Genomic DNA, 19,326 nt, shown 5'->3' on the forward strand with positions numbered 1-19,326 from the left:
TTGCGAGGCGGATAGGGTAGCCAGTGCAACGTGGCACTCGGCATTTTGTAGGCGAGGCGTAGCACCGGGTCGACGTTGGCCGGCAGCTTGCGCTTGAGAAGATGGTGTGTGCTCGATGATGTCGGTGGGGCACGCGCGTTGGTCCTTGGGCATAACGAATGGACGAAAGAAGGAAATGGATGTCAGCCAGAGCAAGCAACAGTACGAGAGAAAGGCCCGCCACGCATCATGTCCCTTAATTTTTAGTCATAATATTGGAAGTAGATGAAGTTCGAGATACTGTCCTGTTTACATCTGCTCAAATCATTGTTGTTCAAGTTGTTGTTCGAGTTTCCTCCGCCACGCAGCCAATCATTCACAGCAACCGCCACGCTTCTTCCAGTAAGACCGTATTGCCCCACTCAGATTCCAGCTCCTCTACGCCTCCCACCAAATACGCGCCCGTCCGGTGCCAGCACATCCTCAACCCAATCGTGTCCAGCTCCTCGTCATCATCCCTCATCAACTCCTCAGACTGCGCGTCACTTCCCTGACGCCCATGCTGTCGACACATGCCTGCTAAGTGACTTTGGAGGCGGTCGAGAGAGGAGATGTCCTGGCCGGTGGCGCTTGCTCGATTGTGACAAGGCCGACACAATGGGCACGTAGTCCGGGTTGGTGCGGTGGCGATGCAGCTCGCGCAAAAGGTGTGGCCGCAACTTCAGCAACAAGACGTCGCTATTGCATTCGCACTGACTGCATGTGATGCTTGAGTCGGCGCGCAGGTATTGGTATTGGTGCCGATGCTGACAGGATGGTGGCAGAGCTGCTGGATGTCGAGGAAGAGCTGGGAGAGCTTCTGCATGCTGAGAAGATGGTGGGAGAGCTTCTGCAAGCTGAGAGAATGGTAACAGAGCTACTGGATGTTGAGAAGATGGTGACAGAGCTTTTTAGATGCGGACAAGATGCTGGGAGACCTTCTAGATGCGGAGAAGATAGTGAGACAGCTTCTGCATACTGAAAGGATAGTGGCAGAGCTGCTACCAGGTGAGGAGGTGGTGGAGGCGGCGCCCTGCGACGCTGAGGCGGTGGGGCCACCAAGGTGGCGGTGGTAGTGATCTAGGGGCCGCCGAGGTGGTGCTGGTAGTGATCCCCGGGGTTGGTGGGGTGATGATGGTGGTGGTAACAAGCTTCGCACTGCATGTTGAGAACAGGTTGTGTGCCGGGCTGAATTGAGCGCTGACCGCTTCTGCACATCGGTGCTATAATGGTGGTTCAGACCACTTCTCACATCATCCTCACGCAACCCACCGTAGGCGGCATAGCTTACCCTGAGCTGTGATGGCTGTCGAGCTTAGATCATACTCAACACCACTTCCAGAGTCATACGTGCACGGCCGTTGCCTGGAAGGATATACGCCCACAAATTCAATTTGCGCTTCGCCACGGCGTTATGGTCATCCTTGTGCAACACGTCGTAGACTCTGTAGAATTGCTAGGGTGGTACTCTCTCCATGTGGCACGGGCCGACATCTTGGATACAACCCTCAACAAGAGTCTTGTGGCTGGTATACCTCATGATAGTTGGGGTTTCCACGGCGCAAAGTTCGACAGTTGACCGAGATCAATCGAGCAGACCTGCGATGACTGCATAGAGCGCGAGCTGGGGAGGTCAAGACAGCACAATGAACATGGCGAAACGTGCTTGGCATTGGTCATAATGGCCAACATGCTGCTCCCGGCGATCCTTTGATATCCCCGACGTCCTGTACCTACTGAGCAGTCGTTGAGTGCATCGCGTCCTCATCCGCGTCATGAGCATTATGGTCGATGCTGGGGGCGTACTTGCTGTGCTGACGAGCTTGAACAGGTTAGCGCTCATCTATGCCCTTCATGGCCTTGGAGGTCGCGAGCCCGTCTACGAGGTCGTAGTTGACGCCTCAGTTCATCATAGTCCTAAGCAGACGCTCGTGGTCGTGACGGGAGTGGGAGTAGGCTGAGAGCATAGGATTCTCGGCAATGAAGACGACAAAAAAGGCAGACCACAGCCTGCTTTATGCAAAAAGCGCAGATCAACCGACAAATGTGGAATGTAACAGTCCACAGCCGAAGTCTTATGAAATCGGAGCTACCTGGGGCGTCGCTACCGCATTGTCAGACTGCATGGAGCTATACTCACCGCTTCCGCCGGAGGCAGACACTGCACCCTGCAAAAGATAACAACTACACAGAGCGGGCATGGAATGTCGATGAAAGAAAGTCGGGCAGTATCACTAAAGGAAGGATTGCGGCATTGTCGTCGTAGGCTTGCTTACTGAGCGAGACACGTTCTGTGATCAAGCTGTACAGAGGTCGACCAGGTCAAGCGAAGTCCACAGCGTAGACCACCATACTGCTTATGTGGACTAGGTAGCTTGCCATTTCGAGCACATTTGGTACTGGGCGTTCAATATCAGAGCAGCAAGTCTGGATCGTGAAAAGCAGGTTCATGTGCGGGCCCACGTTGATGGCGCCTTTATCCATGTGGAAGAGAATGGGAGGCGTGTCCAAGATCCCAGAGAACAGAGAGTCAATACGTCCGTGCTGCGGTGGGACCTTGGGGCTGGCACCAGCTCTACTATCTGCTCTTGGTATCAAGAGTGACGAATGTAGGTTTGGGCAGATGTAGGAATGCTTGCTGCATTCCGTCATGCCGCAATAGGTCTTCATAGAGGTGTGCTCGCACGGTCTCGGCTGCGTACTACTTGGTCTTGAGCCCGGACGGTCCAGGGAAGTTAAAAGGTCCATCACAAACACAAGAACTTGGCGGAGAACTCACTGCCGGACTCGCTCGGCTTGCGGAATCTCTTCCTCGGCTAGAACGGACCTGTTGACCAGTCAACTTTGCCGGCATGCCGTCGACAGGGCTACGGTCTATGGTTTGTCGGGTTGTCCGTGGCAGCTCGTTCGCCTGCGGCAGACTAACTTACCTACCTTAGGCGAGTTTATACTGATCGACGACGTTCTCGCGACTGGCCGGCCCAGGTCAGACGCCATAGCGCCCTTATGTTAGCTTATGGAGAGTGCCACCATATGAGAGCACATGTTGGGGACGGTCGTGAAGCGCACGAGATAGAAACGAGCCTCGACTAAGAAGGCTGTGAAGAAAGGAAAGCAGGGCAGTCGAGGGAAGAGCTTATGCGGCGAGGTAGCCAGAAAAACCAGCCTTTCAGAGTCCTACATACACGTATTCCATTCAACTTTCACACCTCCCTTTGCGGGCCCCTCTTCTCACAGAAAGGACTCTACCCCGTCGTGCACTACTTTCTGTGCCCGTCGTCGTTAAGGCATGACGTCACCCTCTCTGTCCCGCCTGCAAAGACAACATTGCGAAGGTCAGTCGTTTGCACACCGGTTGTGATGATGCGCTCGTCAGGTTCTGTAAGGACCAGAGCTCCACATTAGCTGTTAGATCGCCCACGAGGGAGCATGTGTATGCGCGTACCTGGTTGAGGGATATGGTTGCCATCTCGAAGGATACGGCTGCCATCTCGAAGAGGACGCGATTTTGGGGACCGGCAGCGGAGGCAAGTTGCGGAAAGTTGAAGAGGCGACCGGTATGCCCGCATAGGCAGCGTGAACGTCGGCGCGCTCGGATGGATGACAAAAGGGGCACAGGCTGCTTCCCATACATGGGCAATGCCCTAGTGATTGTGACATTTCCGGCACTACCGTCTGCGGCATTGACGAATGCCCTCCCGGCATTTCGCTGCATTCTGTGGTCGGGATAACGTACTGGTCGGGCGGTTGTTGGGATGCGGTTGATTGTGCTGCTTCCGGCGGCATCGTTGACAGGAGTGCTGCGCCATCTTCGTTCGAAGGAGGTGGAGGTGTAGAGTGTCGGGAACGTACGTCGGGCGTGTCAGAGGATTGCGCCGTGTACAAGGCAGTGTGGTGACTTGCGCGATCGAGATGGCGCCAGCTCACTTCGCGTGCACCGTTACGTAGATAAGTGCATCTTCCCTCCCTACCATCCGACGCTAAGCACCGTTCGCATCCGTGTCCATAATCACCTTCACATTTGAACTTCCGCCGCCGACACCTTTGACACTGTTGCTTGGCGTTAGTGGGGGTTTTGGAGCAGTAGCCGGACAATGACTCGTACCGCTAATGCAGCCCTCTTCCTGTTGACCTTGCCGCCGCATTCCATCTTCGTGGGATACTGCATGAACCTCTCATAGTCGTTCGGCTGGGACATGACAGAGTGCAAGCAGCGAGCGCAAAGAATCTGCGTTCTATGATCAAATCGAGTGTGTGAAGCCTCGTCCCAATGAAGAATGCGAAGATGAACTGCATCTTAAATGGACAGCGCTGCGCAGCGCCCTCGTGGATGTGCGGGATGTATGTTCCAACAGAGTGACGACGATGCGGCTCAAGTATGGTACAGCAATCGGTCTAGCAAGGTGCAGGCTCGCTGTCGACATGGTAGGGACCTTGTCGCACCGTCGATGAAGTTGACATGTCGTGAAAAGCGACCTTCAAGTGGGGACGGGCGTTCGGTGGCGTCTGATCGCTTGTCAACCAGCGCGAATGTATCAATAAGCTGAAGACGTCGACGCGAAAAGTTTTATTCTGATCAACGTCTGCCACCAGAATGAGAGCGACGGCTGGCTCTTGCCCTCTGCTGGCTTGTGCCAATTCGCACAGGATCATGGAACGTGCGCATCAACGAAAGCAGTGATCGCCGTTGCTTTCAGGAATGCGCATTAGTAGGGCGGCCGGCAAGCTGCCTCCATGCGAGACGGTCCCATCAGCGCATGAGTCTATGCACGCGCGGGCGACATTTCAGCGCTTGCCTTCGCTGCTTGATGCTGCTTGATGATAGCCTCCCGACTGAGCAGCTGCGTCAGACGATGACGACTCAAGCGAATGGACTGGTAAGCAAAGCACGGAGCAGCGACAGCGATGATTGAGCTCCAACTGATTCGATCGAGCCCCATGCTCCGATAATGGAGGGCGAAGCAGGCGCAAGCATCTGACGATGCATTAGTGCGCCACCCAACCACTGCTCACAGATGTGCCGCCCAACTGCTTAGCCTAAAGTACTGCATTGAGGTGAAGCTGCTTCCTGTGGATGAGGTATCTGGTATGCAGAGAATCCTTCGCCGGATCGGTACAGTAGACCGCAATCAAGCATAGACAATGTTTCTTTATTCGGTGTGCCTGCGCTGCGAGACGGCGGTCCTTGGTCCTTGAGAGAGGTTGGCTGCAGCAAGTGTTGGGCTCGCTTGAGGCGTGAGCGGCAGGGGAACAAACAGGACGTTCTATTCCAACTTCCCGTCATCAAGTGCAATATGATACACGCCACTTGCTCTCCGTTGATCGTGTGGGTCGATTGTACGCCATGCGGCACCGCGTCGCAAGCGAGACGACCCAAGAACCGGAACGCTGGGGAATTGCTCGGCTGGAAGTAGTGCCGTGCATTGCGCCATGCATTAGCCGCCTGCACATCGTTGGCGGCGACGCAGCCCCGAGAGCCAGCCTGTGAGTGTAACAGCACTGACTTGTGCGACCAACATGCTAGAGTGTGGTTTTGTATGGCCGTGGAAACGTCGCATACCGTTCGTTCGTCGAAATGTACCGTTTGGGAATAGTAATCGACCTGGCGCCGCAGGGACGACCTCCATGCAACGCCGCCACCAAGACTGCGGCGCGCAACACACGGCGTTGGCCGCCTCGGGCTTGCATAGAGACCTGTCACTTCCACCCACCAGACTGGTTACATTTCCTCCCTATCATCGCCTGCAGCGACAGGATCATCTAGCCAGCGCTGCTCATGATGCAATTCCTCGCACCTGCACCGGCGCACTCTTTGCCGTCTACCACGAGTCCATTATCACCCTCTACCCTTTCTACTCCGTCTGATCATTACTAGCATTTGGACTAGAGCAGTCTCGATGTCATCTCTTGCGCAGAGACGTTCCGAGCAGTTGGGAGTCAAACTGCGCCATCTACTCAGCCTCATCCGTCTTCTTCGGTTTCAGCTGCAGCGGTTGATACACAGCCCTGTGCCCGAAGCCCTGAAGTGTCGCGTGCGAAAACATGCCAAAAACTTGCGACGCATATGTTTGCACTTGAGAGACCTGCTTAGACGCCAACAGCATGACGGACTGCGCATCATTCGTCAACCTGGCCGTCACATCACAACTGCTGCGCTCACGACTCAGGCACAGACGCGGCGCGATGGAAGCTCGCAAGTTGGCGAGTCTGCCACTTCGCCGCATGTCTACTGATCGCCATCAATCGTGGGTTCAACATGCCTGTCCACGTCGCCTTCAACCTAGTCCTCTCTTAACGGCAGCTTGCGATCCAACGACTTAGCGGCGTTCTCCGACCGCTCGCAGTCAGCGACTAGGACATCACTCCACCTTCCAGTGATACTTTCGATCCCACCCGCGCAGCCAACTTGCGGACTCGGTCTCTGCCCCCTCTTCGTATACTTATTCCTACCCTCGTACCTAGGCCATGTGCAGGGTAAGGCAACTACACTGCGTTCGACCCATCGGCTATGGTGCGCGTAGTGATTGTCCCGATTCTTCTGTCGAATGCGTTTCGGTCAAGAGGGATTGACGTCATGGCTACTATGTGGATGAGATTGTACTTTGCAGCGGCGGAGGGGGGGGGGCGAAGCAGTGGTAATGGCGGGTTCGGCGATGTACGGAAAGCGGAGCGCGTGGTCTGTATTGCATAAGGGATAAGTGCGGTCGAGCATGCGGATGCTGGCCTCCGAGCCGAAGAGGACTTACTCTTCGTGTGTGCAGCTCCAGTAGAGAAATCAGCGTGCTGTTCAAGGGTGGAGGCATGGTCTTTAGTAGCAAGGTATACATCCTTGTAGAGAAGCATAGGCTTCTGGGAAGGACACGTCACCACAGGCAAGCAAACTGCCAGCTTAGAGGTTAGATGCCGCTCCGTAGCAATCAGCGGACGGCTTGGTGACCGTCATCATGGATCATAGCCTCCAAGGAGAAAGTCAATAACCAGGTTCACCAGGCAGGTGCATCATGTCACTTCTCAATGACAAACGGATGCAGTGGCAAGTTGACATAATACGGTGTTACAGCCACAGCCAAGAACACAGTTCAGCATCCAGCAGAGGTTCCGGAGGAGGAGGGGGTGTGATGGCACCAGCGGGAGACCTAGCCTTGCCAGCGTTCGCAAAGCAGCTGGAAGTAGCAGCTTGAAATTGGCAGCTTAGGAGTAGCAAGCCTAGATAACTTGGTGGAGAGAGTTTGAAGAAGCTTTGTGGGAGTCAGTGTAAGAGCACTATATGCACGTAAATAAGAGTGTAGGAGCGTCAAGAAGGACTGTAAGGACAGCTTCGAGTAGGGAAAGGAGACCGAAGCGCCGAAGTTCGGGCTTCCCAAAGCGGATCGGCGAGTCAGTCGCTTTGCTGACTAACACCATCATTAATCGCGTCTCGCCTGCGACCAATTCGTAGGCCGCAGCGCTGGGAACAGTAAGCGTATCGACCGCCGTCACAGAGCTGGTGAAGTGAGGATGTAAGTATGGTGAGAGGTCAACACTGTAGAGGAAGCTGCTAGCAACTGAGTCGCTCGTAGCAGCTGTTGTAAGTTTTGGCTGCCTCGCACCTCGTTCCACGCCGACGGTAACTTGACCCGCAAGTCCTGGATCCTATCCACTCCGGGCAGAGGAACGCTCCAAGCATGCCATGCTCCTGACCATGTGCGCCTGGCGGGAGCTGGACTTCCTCCATATACACATCCTTGGTCCCGAGCTTTGACACGCAGCCTGGCGGCGCAATATGGCGCACCGCCGTACTACTTTGTGCAGTCTGACGCACCGTCCGTGTGTCAAGTGACAGACGTACGGCACCTCCGGCTTGCTTGATACTTGGCCGTCTGTGGCGATTATGAGGTCGTTGTTCGCAGACATGCTGGCAAAACGAGCCAAGTAAGCGAAGCTTTGCGACATGGGTGCTTACTGGAAGATGACGGCTTGCCTCCCTTGCAAGACGGCTTGCCTGGAGATATGTCTGGGTGGTTCGATGCGCTGTCCGGACGTTGCGCGCTGGCAGCAAACCCATCTCCGCGGACACTTCGCATTCCACAAGTGTTCCAGCTTCAGGATACCGGGTTCTGCACTCTACATCATATCCCGGAGTTCTAGGCACCTGGCACCCCTCCCGTCCAAGACATCACCAAGTGCAGGACGCTTTCAGCTTCTCTCTTCTCCGATCCGTTTACGATGGCAGCACCTACTTCAGTATGCGAAGTGGACAAGAACTAGAGTACACGCGGTAGCGCTTGGATGGTGGTCACTGCGACCGGCGTTCCCAGTGTCGCGTAGTGATAGATCATCATAGAGTCAGCGTACCGCACCTCTCGATCGAGCCCAGAAGAGCCGAAAGCGCACTTCAAAGGCTTCATTAACAACCCGCAGCTTCCCAACAGCACTATTGACCTCTTTTAGGCGAAGGTGTGAAGGTCTAAGCGTGTTCGGCTCGCTTATCAGCATCCAAACTTTGACTGTCGCCGTGATCATGTCCCTGGGTACTATGCAGCAATACACCGTGCACCTCCAAATTCAGTACCCTCTCACGAACGATCTGCGTCTGACGATGAGAAGATCTGGAATGCTAGCGACACAGTCCCTCTTAGAGGCGACCCTGATGGTGACGTCGCGCAACAGGGTTCCGATTCTGTCGCCCGTCTCCGACCGAAGCGTGAAATTGACGTTCATGAACCTGCCGGTCTCCGTTCACGGAAAGCTGTCGCTCACATTTTTGAGCTTCTTACCTGTGCTGGGGTCCGTAGAGTCGGTCCGTAGAACGTATCCCAGATTTGCCTAGGTCAAGCCGCTGATGCCGTAGTTGTTACTCAAATCCTCCAGCGCGGGATAATACTGCCTCCGGAACTCGCTGTCGCCTCAGTATATGAACGCTTCCTCGACCGCCACATTGCGAGTACCATTAGCGGGCCGAACCTCCAGTAGCAACTCGGGACCGATTTTCAATATCTCGCTGGGTTTAATCTCCATCGACCAGGTTGTCGGGGTGGTAGTCAGTCGCCTTTCATCTCCCACTTGGCCCATCATGTCGTGTCCTCGAGGGCGACGAATTTGTCCTTTGATAACAGCGATGCTGGAGAGCGACGGCTCCAAGTTGCATAATAAATCAGTGCCCTTGTAACGGCAAGGGAAAGCAAGAAATGCGAGCAGTGGCTGAGCTCCATCAGCCTCAGGCCGTTAGTCACCTCCATCGGTCCCGAAGATGATGGCTTCCTCCACGACCCCGCACTTCGTGTGCTGCATGGCATATGCGGGCTCTCGACAACCCAGCGCAGGATTATTTGGGGGCCACAATCCTAGAAAGGCTACTGCTAGCAGATAGCAGAACGATGGGGTACACTATCGTGCCTCCTGCGGCTCATCGGAATCCTTCTAGTTCCCGGCTGTTAAATAAGATCTTTCCCAGTACATGTGTCTTCGGGCCTCAACGAAGTGATGCTTTGCGTCTCTTCCACCGGATCTGGTCCCTCTCTCGACGCATCGTTGCCACCCACGGCGCTGCGAAGTCGCCATGTGGTGGGCCGTTCTCCTTGCGTCATTGACTAGCGCTTCAATACTGCCCTCAAGCAGCTCGCTAAACGGATCCTACTCGTTTCCTACGCCTTCACCCTTGTCTTCACACGCAAGCGCGAGTACGATGAGTGGCCCCTCCTCCCCGAGCTTGATAAGGACGAGGCCGTCTTCGACCTCACTTACACGTACGAGCTTGTTTGAATCGGATACGGATGTCCGAAGCACGCATGTAATCAGTGTCGGCCCCAGCAGCAGCATCGTCGCTCTTGGAGACTATATCGCAGCGGGTCTGGGATTAAGTAGCTCTAGCGACACGAAGTTGAGTTCGACACTTCTAAGCAGCCCAAGCAGCGGTCTGAGCAGTACCTGGCCATCCAGCTCGAGCCGTGGAAACAGCACCTCTAGCCCGTCGGGAGTCGGATCTACCGGTGTATCACAGACTTCCACAAACTCTAGCAAGTCCAACCCTTCGCTGGGCTCGACTTACTTTAGAGACCTGCTATGTCTTAGCCAATGGAGCATGTATTACAACGGCAACGCGACCGAGAAAAAGAGCGATGGCTGGACCACCGAAACCGTGACGTCAACGTGGACAGAAACTGTTACTGAATTTGGCTCGCCAGCGACTACAGTGACCGCCGCATACTATACGTACACGAGCACGCTCGTGGACAACCAATTTATAGTCACCACTGAGACCATCGTCGGAGGTGGGTTAATAACTTATTCCTCGGTCGCTGATACAACGATTACCAGCACCATCATTGTTACACATGTACAGAGCGTACACACATCAACCAATCCTGCCTTGCAGCGTCCGACCTGCTCTTTGCCACTGTCGGCATCTGGATGCCAAGAATTATTAAACGAGTGGGTTCAAGGTCAATTAGTCACGTCAGCGCCTTACATCGGACCACCTACCTGTACAAACGCCGTAATCGGGCGTGCTCAGTGCTCGAGCCTTGTTGATGCGTACAGCTCTTCCAACTATTGGCTCGTAGATACCGTATTGAGGCAGGGCTCGGCGAACGCCGTGTGGTCGGCTGGCTGGCTGGGTCAGACAGCCATTAATCACCCAGAGGGTGATGGTGTGTTAGTCGGGTCGCTTCTAGGCTCGACCAGATGGGTATGGCCAACGAGCTCCGTATTGGGCCCTGGCTGTTCGGTCGGATGTGGCCGCTGTGCAATCACTGGCAACTCTGTTCAGCTGCTGTACTGGCCGCAGACAGCGAACCACGTCACTGTTGGGTCTGGAACATCTGTCATTGCCATCGTGGCCAACTCGACGCTGACAAGTCCTACGCTCTATATATCTTACAGCGAGCTCTATGCTTCTAATGGCTGCAGTGGCGTTGGAGGCACGCACTACAACTCCATCATTCCAATCCCTCATTCCGCAGACTTGAGCAGTCAGTGGGGGTCACCGTATGTCCCAGGGGGCGGCGCAATGGGTGACATGAAGGCGCCGGTGTCGATCTTTACGGCGTCATTCGAGATCTCGGATCTCTACGCCATCGCGTATCCGTCCATCTACACATCGCAACCATGGTGCGGAACTTGGGCGGTACAACACAACGCGAATGCTATCAGCAACGGGACTTGGCCGTGTCCTTCGCTCAGACCTTACGAGCCCATTTTAGTCGTGCCGTCTTCGATTTATGTAGGTATCGATGATGCTTGGTCGACATGCCATGGTGACATACGCGGCCTGTACGATCCACCAACCGCCCTCTCGCCAGCTAGTGCGGCTGCTATGCCGACTACTGCTCTTACGCACTCCGTCAGTGCAACGCCAGCGCAAGAAGTTACGCCTTCCAGCGCAGTGTCAACGTCTGCGCCGCCGGGTATACTGTCATCTTCCCAAAGCACGGACCCTGCCGTTCCTCTCAATAAGCCTACGACTGGAGCAGTATCGACATCGCCGATTGTTCAAGCTACTACGAGCGATGCCAGTGGCGTGCAGGTTAGCTCCACGAAAGACTTCAGTGCGCCAAACGGGGCCTTGCAGGTCACGGCGCAAACTGTCAGTCCAGATGCTATGGTCGATCAAGTGACATCCGGCGAGGACCCGAGTGCGAATGGTGGCAGCTCACAGGTCACTGCGCAGACTGTGAGTTCATATGCTGTTGTCGGTCCGGCCACATTCAGTGTCGTCGCTCAGAGCACACCCCCTTCGCTCCCTCCGAATCTGGCAACCTCTGCTCAGCAAGCTGCTTCTGGATCGGTAAACGCACTCGCAGTACTATCAGCTGCCAAGGCTACCTTCTCCGCTACTACAGATACTACAATGCCTCTGTTGTTCAGCTACCTGCCAGTGTCAGCGGTGAACACCGATCCTGCGCAAGCAAGTCAGTCGTCTAGTTCCCAGCCAGTCGGGCAGATCATTACTGGCAATTCGGCGATCGTATACAGCACTCAAAGCGGCGCTATCCTTGTCGCGACGCAGACCTTGAGCGACGGAGGCATAGCTGCATTCAACGGTCAGGCGGTGACCATGTTCTCGATGAACTCGGCATCAGTACTCCTCGAACAAGGTACCATGACCACCACGGTCCCCGTTGATCAAGCTGCATCGATGGTTGGCGTTGGTGTGACAGATGTCGCAGCTGCAATAAGCCGTACCACCTCGGTATCAGCTCCAGGCGGAGCATTGACTGGGACGAACGCCGTGACACTCACAGCTGCCCGGAGTATCGTCACAGCGGTCGAGCAAGGCAGTCCGAATACAGTGCTTGTTGGTGGAATCACCCTAATAGTTGGAGGCCCAGCAGCTACTCTCTTGGGCCAGACGTTCACGCTCGACAGTTCAGGACTCGTGGTTGCTGATGGAAGCTCCACAACCACAGTGCCAGTCGCGGCAACTCAAGCAACGTTCTCGAGTGCTGCTGTCTTCACGGGCGCGAATGGGGATACGGAGACTGTCGTCCAGCAAGGCACAGCGTTTGTCATAATGAACGGTCATCGTACTCTGCCTTTGGTCAATGGTGCAGCGACTGTCGTTGACGGAGTAGATATCAGCGTACCGACGAGTATCGCTTTAGGAGCTGTATTCATTGGAGGAGCGATGATTGCGCTGTCCACCGTACATGCCGCTTCAGCGAGCAAAACAATTGTGAGGCAAGAATCTGGAGTGATCGTGTCAGTCGGCAGCACGGCCGTGACTGTGACGAACGCCGGCTCGGACATCGTACTGGCCGATGCGACTCAGACCGCTACGCTGACACTGGGACAGCAGACCGCCTTCGATGGCGTAAGCCTGAGCGTACCGACTACCTTAGGCGCAGTTGTGGTGGATGGCAGCACACAACAACTTTCCGCAGGCTCGGTGACGTTACAAACCGCATCACACAGTATTGCGTTGCCGGCTGCTGGATCGATGAGCGGCTCTGAGGCAACGGGCGGGCATGCTGCGGCGCCAAGCTCAGGCTCGGGAGTGCCGAAGGCGCGCAGTATTCTTGTTGCTACGATGGCAGTATCTATAGTGTGCTGGCTACATAGATGAAATCCGATGTAGATCTCATGTCAGCCGTGACTCAGATTGGTATGATCCCCTTCAAAGTTCTTGTTCACTCTTACACAAAGGCTCCAAGCTCCGCAAGAGTCGACTTCAGAACGTCCAGACAAGCAAGACAGGGTTTTATCCACGATGAAGGATCGAAGAGGGAGCCGCGTAATGAGAGCAAGGGAAGTATGGAAAGGATGTAAGGTTGACCTACATTTGATGCAGTTGTGGTTTTTCCAACGTCTCCGTACCGTCCTCATATCATTCTGCGTCTACAGTATCCACGTTCGCACTCGCTATCTGAATCCTTGCCCGATTTGCAGTCTTCTGCACAGCCGGTCGACACCGGGGCGATAGGATTGTTCTGCGCAACACGAATGACTATGACGATGATTTCGCACAGAAGCACTACGGCAATAGCGATGGCAATGGTGTTGGGGAAGAAGCGACAGCGCGTGCCGACGAAGAGGAGAGCCGACGAACCGTAAAAACTATGCAGGAGCTCATGCATAGGGCGGCCCAAGGATGGCGTGGGTCTCCCGCTTCACCACTCTCTTCCTCCTACTACCGACTCAACAGCCACCGCATGCCTTCGGCATAGGGGATCGACCTACAACGCCATGTCTGCAGTTTCTGGACATATCAAAGCTTCGCAGCGAAGGACCGCCGATCGCGACCTCAAGCGTTTAACAAGCCTTGCACGCCAAAAGCGACAACACCCTATTACCATTTCCACCCAAACTATCTCTTCCCAATCCGCACGCGACAACGATCACGCTTCATCGCAAAGCAGTAGCAGCATGAAGCGGCATGGACTCGTCCATACTGGGGTAAGCATAGCCGGTGTGTACTATATATCCTCAACAGCGCACGCAGATCCACAACGCGGGAATGGTAAACGAGCTAAGGGAATGGGCAAACGAGGTCCATTGCTGGGGTCTAGGCGGGTATGCGGACCTGTTCTGCTGGATGTTAAGGGTAGCCTGTGGCAGATCCCGGGCGGGAAGGAGCAGGTGAGTATAGGCGAAGGTAAACGCCGTAGCGCGCAAAATGCTGTTGCTTGAACAATCGGCGCGCTAGTCGCCATCATCTTCCATCCTAAAGATCTGAAGGAATGCACACTGTTGGGCTTTCCTTGAGCGTGCCGAACATTCTCTCGCGGTTAGCGTTTCCATACGGAAGGCTACGAAAGGACGCAGAGACAGGAGGATAGCGTTTGGGGGCAGTCCTCTTCACGCATTGCAACAAGTGCAGTCTTCCGCATCGACGGAAGGACACGGCTGGTGTGAGTGTATACGACTCCGATGACGCAACGCCGATGCTGGGTGTGTATCGCTGCTCAAGCGCAACTGCGACGCCAGGAAGCATTCGCTGGCCGGACAACAACACCCTTGATCAGCCAACGAGGTATCTCGGCCCTGTGGATGTGCTAGACTTCGTCTTCTTCGTCGTCATCGTCTTTCGAATGTTGGTGCAGCCAGCGTTGCAGCGATGATGAGGTTCACCGGGGACGGCGAGCTGATTAGATAACCCATGTACGTCAGGAGCACGAAATGGTGAAGTCCATAGCTCAAACTAGGGAGCACCTCTCACTACGCTAAGCCTGGGATGCGAAGCAGGCACACAGTGCCGTAGATCGAAGCGAGGACGTCCTCGCTTGCCCGCACATATGACATTTCGACAGTTGCAACTTGTCCTTGGGAGCCGTTCCGCTCGGTTTGGCGGCACCTGCACTGGTAGCGTATCCAAAAGTCATCGCGTTGTGAGAGGGCTCTGATATATCGCCGCAAACGCTCGGGGCAGGCAAGAAATGACTGCTGGATGTCTTCCTGAAATACGCCCTTGCAATAAGTTGCGGGAAGTGGGGCCAGTCCTTGAGACAGTTTGTCCCACAGAGTGTGATCCTATACGATGTCTCACCCATATCGTCGTTTGGCCATTACCGCCAGAGCTTTGCCTTCCCATCCTGATCCAAGAGTGGGAGAGAGGCACTTACATAGCGACAGCATGTCTAAGGTCGCGCGTCCGATTCACCCTTGGTTCCACTCCCTCCGACCTAGCATGTCCGGCACCGCCTTTCCAACTTAATTTGGTTCGGAGGAGGAGGCTGTGTTGATACTCAGACTTGTACTGCCATCTAAGGTTCGCGGCTTCTCAGCTCTTTGCGCGGTGGAACATGCGATACTCGGTGGTTTGTGCGAGCGAGAGACCTTGGAAGGCAGATCCACCGAGGCGTATTCCGAAGAAGCGATGCTGCCACAAGCAGCCTGATCAGGGCAACATTCTCGCCTGACATCACTGGTCTGTTAGCCCGCCTCGTCTGTAGATTGGCGCGGCAAATATAGAGCACTTATCGCTGTCCTCGCTGGTTTCGCTGGTCTCGCCGGTCTCGCTCTTCCCGCTATTCACGCTATTCTCGCTATGCTCGCTATTGTCGCTCTTCTTGCTGCCCTCGCCCCTCTCGCAGGTCTTGCCAACCTCACCAACCTCACCGGCCGTGCTGACATTGTCAGTCTTGTCAATGTAGTTGGCCTCACGCTTGTACACCTCCACTGCATCCACCTTGCCAACCTGCTCTTCCTCATTATGGCTTTTCGTTGGTGGCCGTGCTCCATATCGTGCGCCGTGCACGAAGTCGGTCGTGAAGGACATGCTTCTAGCAAGAAAAGCAGCGCAGAGTTTGGTGGCATCCATCATTGCTGGACTTCACGTCGAGCTTTTTGACAGGTAAATAGCACCACATTGCACCAGTACCCGGCGTGAAGCGCTCTGAGCTATCTCCGGACTTAGAATTGACGTCCGCAATACGAGTACCACATCAGCCAACCCTTAAGGCGCAGCATCACAGACACGGCTTGTGCTAAGCTCGAGATTTTGAGGCGCAGAAGAACCGACCTCAACGGCTGCCGATGAGCAACAAGCACGGTCTGCGGAGTGTGCCATGCCGAATCGCACCACGATGCTCTCGATGAGCGGAAGACACTGAAACAGAAGCTTGTCTTAAAAACTCGTGGATTGGCAAGAGACCATGACTGCTGATACAGTGCTCTCTGCTTCTTCTCCGCGCTCGCGATCTTAGCGGGCATGTTCTGAGATGTCGGCAACACAACCAACGCATTACCACACTGCCCCACGAGAACGTAATGCTGCGCTTCTCGAGTCTTCTTCGTACTTATGCTGCTCCATCCTTCGCCTTAACACACTAGACAGAGGGCCATAATCGCATTGCTCCTTCGCCAGCCTTCTCAAGTAGCATCATAAGTCTTTCCCCAAATTTCTCGCAACAGTTGCTGGCATTCCTCCTGGAAACTCTCATCGATTTGCCGAAGCACGAGCTGGTTCTGCTGGTGAGCGTCACGTAGAGCGACAGCCATCTGCTCGCAGAAGCTCGAAAAGCCGTTGGCAAAGTCCTCGCCCGGTGGACGCTGCGCGGCAATCAAAGCGGATGGTTTCTGGAAGGGGTACGCCGGCTCCCACTCGCGCCACACAAGGACGTCCCGCTCCATCTGGTTGAGGACGTCGAGAGCGCGCTGTTTGCGTGCCGACTCGGCTGAAGCGCGTTGGCGTACGAAGTCGACAACGCTCCGAAGAATCTCCAGCTGCTCGAGACAGGAAGTCAGCTGCTGCATCCTATGCAGCGGGGCCTTACGAGTGGCGTGGTAGAGTTTGTGTACTCTCTCGTTGTTACGCCGGCTTGAGACCGAGGCCGCAAGGTCAACCGCCTCCGGCGTCAGGCTGGCCTCTGGCATGACAAGTGGAAAGTCCTTCAAGGAGGTGTCGACGCTAGTGTCCGGCTCTGCTGGTTCTGCAAGCAGAAGTGCCGCGGCAAAACTGCGGCGCCATAGATGGCTGTTGACATCCGTGGGGAGAGTGGTGTTGGTCGCTCGGCACAAGGCGAAGATGATGCAGAGGATGCCGCAGCTTGAGAGATCTTGCTGTACGAAGCTCCAAGTATCTGTGGCGTAGACCACTGTCTCCAAGGCTACAGACTTGAGGTTATTATGGACGAAGTCTTGCATACTGACTCGCATCGCTTCAAGAGTTTCCGGCTTGTGGAGAGGGTCGTACAAGTCCACTCGAGTCTTGGTGGGGTCCAGAACAGCAATGGTAAAGTGACTGCCGAGCGAAAAGGGCACAACAATTGTCGCGTGATCGGTACGGAGAGTTCTTAGAACACGGCCAGATTCCAAAAGGTGACCAGGTCTGATGTAGCCGATCTCTACAACCAGTGTATCTTTTAACGACCCGATGAAGGCGCGTAGCACCGAGTCAAGAGCCGTATCCGAGAGCCATGCGTCACCGCGCAAGCGTTGCAGCAACGCACCTGTGTGGCCGCTCCTCGACGAGTCCGGTTGCGGAGACAGTCTTGTGCGCTTTGAACTCTTGCTCGTGGTTACGGTTATGTCGTCACTTTGTACGCTATACGACCTCTTGTGCGACGTTCCGTGGTCATTCAGTGTGGACGGTGGTGTCGCAACTTGGTGCGGTACTTCGGTACTTGCTTCATGAGTTCCGTCGAACTGGGGTAAACGGCGCGACTCGCCGGACAGCTTCCTCCGGCCGGAAACTGTGCTCAAGTGCTCGAGTGTACCTTCTTGCTCAGTAACGGGATCAATGTCGTCCATCACGTCGCGTTCACCGTCCGGGTCAGTGGTAGGATTGGTCCCTGGGTCGTCAGCGTCGACGTTAACTGATCCCGTATTGACGTAGCTATGGTCGTGGTTATGGTGTTGGTCAAAGTCGTGAGCGTGGTCTTGGTCAGGGTCGTAGTCGTGGTTATAGTCCTGGTCGTGGTCGCGCTGCTTCTCCGTCTCCTCACAGCCATCATTACTGTTATCAGAGACTGCAGACTTAGTGCTGGAACCCGCAATAAGAGGCGATGTTTGGTCCAAGCCAAATGAAGGGTTAGGTGGATCCCTGCCTTGCTTGACAGACAACGCAAAGGACTTGTGCGCTTGACGGGGTCCACTGTGATTGGAAGGCATCTTAACGGTGGGCGGAGGTGTCATGGGCGCAGATGCCGCACGCAGTAAGGCAACCTCATCCTTCTCATTGCCCATGGACATGGCCCGGTTTAACGGCACTCCAGAGGTAGATTGGGGTAGGTTGTACACAGATTCTGCACGCCGGGAGCTATCTCCATGCTTCGCGTGCTCTTTGGGCACGGGCAAGGAGGTAGACAGATCCATGGAGTTTGGTGCGATGTCGCGTGCCACTCGTCGCGTATTTGGTCGATTGGCAAGGACTTTGCCGCTACCTTGACGCTCTTGGATGGTCACCTTCGCCTTTTGGACGTCCTTCGGTCGCCACGGCCTCGATATCCCGCTTCGGCGCAGTTCATTCAACAGATCGATGTACTGCACATCGGAGGATAAGGAATCGACGATCTCACTCAGCAAACGGCGCGATGGTAGGCCGAAGTCGAAGGCGATTTGGCAAGGGCGCACGGAGGCGGCGAGCTCTCGGCTGCCACTCAGCCGACCTTTCTTGAGCGCATGAAGCGAGCCGAGAACATTTTTGTCGTGTTTCGCGGCGACGTCAGCTTCAACCAGTGCGTCAACAGCGTCGCAAGCCTGAAGTGAGAGATGTTGGTCAAGCGGAACGCCGGCACCGAGTTCTCCGCGCAGTGATTCACACAGTTTCAGGAATTCGTCAAGGCGTGGCGTGCATTTGGCGATGAATGCAGCTAAGCGCTGCCTCGTCTCCTCGGAAGTCATAGGGTGCTGCATGCATCAGTTCGACAGTGGAAAGCTGATGAAAGGGTGTGCTGTTGAGTTGGCAGGAGTCGTCAATTGGAAGATGTCAAGGGCGCGAAGTGGAAAGAATTAGGCCGCGTGGGCAGTTGGGACCTTTAGACACCACAACGACCCTATTCACAAGGATTTATTCAAGCTACAAGCTTATTACAACATCTTTGTCGAAAACAGCAGTCGGATCATGCCGAAGCACGTCCAGAGACGTATGGTTCCCGAGGGGTGGCAGGTGGTACGAGAGCTGCTTGTCAACCAATACTCGAAAAATATGTGTGGCAAATCGTCATAGCGTGAGACTCACAGTCCCACGCGCTGTAAATTGCGCTAACCGCAAACATGCAGCATCCAGACAGGGTTGGTCAGAAACCTCAAGGCAACACCCGCTGCTGTCGCACCCATCTGGCTGCATAATCGACTCAAGTTACTATACGTCAGCGGTGTGCTGCGGCTCTTAAAGTATCACGAGCATCCTGTCAAACCATCTTCTTGCTTCCTCGCCGCTCTTTACTGTCT

At 55.0% G+C, this 19,326-nt stretch overlaps 6 protein-coding genes across 6 annotated transcripts; 1 reads left to right on the plus strand and 5 right to left on the minus strand.

The window, feature by feature from the left end:
* Window positions 1-254: 254 nt before the first annotated feature.
* BAUCODRAFT_332045 (uncharacterized protein) lies at window positions 255-1,138 on the plus strand. The gene is made up of 2 exons (XM_007683690.1): window positions 255-686; window positions 804-1,138. Exon 1 carries the CDS (start codon window positions 265-267, stop codon window positions 646-648), a length of 384 nt encoding a protein of 127 aa, XP_007681880.1. The 5' UTR covers window positions 255-264; the 3' UTR covers window positions 649-686; window positions 804-1,138.
* Window positions 1,139-2,100: 962 nt separating this feature from the next.
* Window positions 2,101-3,078, minus strand: BAUCODRAFT_331975 (uncharacterized protein). The gene has a single exon (XM_007683691.1). The coding sequence runs from the start codon at window positions 2,764-2,766 to the stop codon at window positions 2,341-2,343; it is 426 nt and encodes a 141-aa protein (XP_007681881.1). The 5' UTR covers window positions 2,767-3,078; the 3' UTR covers window positions 2,101-2,340.
* On the minus strand, window positions 3,055-4,176 carry BAUCODRAFT_39747 (uncharacterized protein). The gene is made up of 2 exons (XM_007683625.1): window positions 4,124-4,176; window positions 3,055-4,068 (listed from the first exon to the last, which is right to left on the minus strand). The coding sequence occupies exons 1-2, from the start codon at window positions 4,166-4,168 to the stop codon at window positions 3,427-3,429; spliced, it is 687 nt and encodes a 228-aa protein (XP_007681815.1). The 5' UTR covers window positions 4,169-4,176; the 3' UTR covers window positions 3,055-3,426.
* Window positions 4,177-14,543: 10,367 nt separating this feature from the next.
* BAUCODRAFT_332372 (uncharacterized protein) lies at window positions 14,544-15,170 on the minus strand. The gene has a single exon (XM_007683692.1). The coding sequence runs from the start codon at window positions 14,982-14,984 to the stop codon at window positions 14,658-14,660; it is 327 nt and encodes a 108-aa protein (XP_007681882.1). The 5' UTR covers window positions 14,985-15,170; the 3' UTR covers window positions 14,544-14,657.
* Window positions 15,171-15,190: 20 nt separating this feature from the next.
* BAUCODRAFT_39751 (uncharacterized protein) lies at window positions 15,191-15,951 on the minus strand. Its single transcript, XM_007683626.1, has one exon. The coding sequence runs from the start codon at window positions 15,755-15,757 to the stop codon at window positions 15,356-15,358; it is 402 nt and encodes a 133-aa protein (XP_007681816.1). The 5' UTR covers window positions 15,758-15,951; the 3' UTR covers window positions 15,191-15,355.
* Window positions 15,952-15,960: 9 nt separating this feature from the next.
* BAUCODRAFT_39752 (uncharacterized protein) lies at window positions 15,961-19,020 on the minus strand. Its single transcript, XM_007683627.1, has one exon. It carries the CDS (start codon window positions 18,775-18,777, stop codon window positions 16,306-16,308), a length of 2,472 nt encoding a protein of 823 aa, XP_007681817.1. The 5' UTR covers window positions 18,778-19,020; the 3' UTR covers window positions 15,961-16,305.
* Window positions 19,021-19,326: the final 306 nt, after the last annotated feature.

The sequence above is a fragment of the Baudoinia panamericana genome (genome assembly GCF_000338955.1).
Source record: "Baudoinia panamericana UAMH 10762 unplaced genomic scaffold BAUCOscaffold_16, whole genome shotgun sequence".
In the NCBI taxonomy this organism is placed as follows: domain Eukaryota; kingdom Fungi; phylum Ascomycota; class Dothideomycetes; order Mycosphaerellales; family Teratosphaeriaceae; genus Baudoinia; species Baudoinia panamericana.

Coding starts and splice junctions, on each gene's coding strand:
- BAUCODRAFT_332045 (XM_007683690.1), top strand. CDS start 265: ATGAAGTTCGAGATACTGTCCTGTTTACATCTGCTCAAATCATTGTTG.
- BAUCODRAFT_331975 (XM_007683691.1), bottom strand. CDS start 2,766: ATGGACCTTTTAACTTCCCTGGACCGTCCGGGCTCAAGACCAAGTAGT.
- BAUCODRAFT_39747 (XM_007683625.1), bottom strand. CDS start 4,168: ATGGAATGCGGCGGCAAGGTCAACAGGAAGAGGGCTGCATTAGCG. Junction 4,069..4,123: donor GGAAGAGGGCTGCATTAGCG/GTACGAGTCATT, acceptor GCCAAGCAACAG/TGTCAAAGGTGTCGGCGGCG.
- BAUCODRAFT_332372 (XM_007683692.1), bottom strand. CDS start 14,984: ATGGGTGAGACATCGTATAGGATCACACTCTGTGGGACAAACTGTCTC.
- BAUCODRAFT_39751 (XM_007683626.1), bottom strand. CDS start 15,757: ATGATGGATGCCACCAAACTCTGCGCTGCTTTTCTTGCTAGAAGCATG.
- BAUCODRAFT_39752 (XM_007683627.1), bottom strand. CDS start 18,777: ATGACTTCCGAGGAGACGAGGCAGCGCTTAGCTGCATTCATCGCCAAA.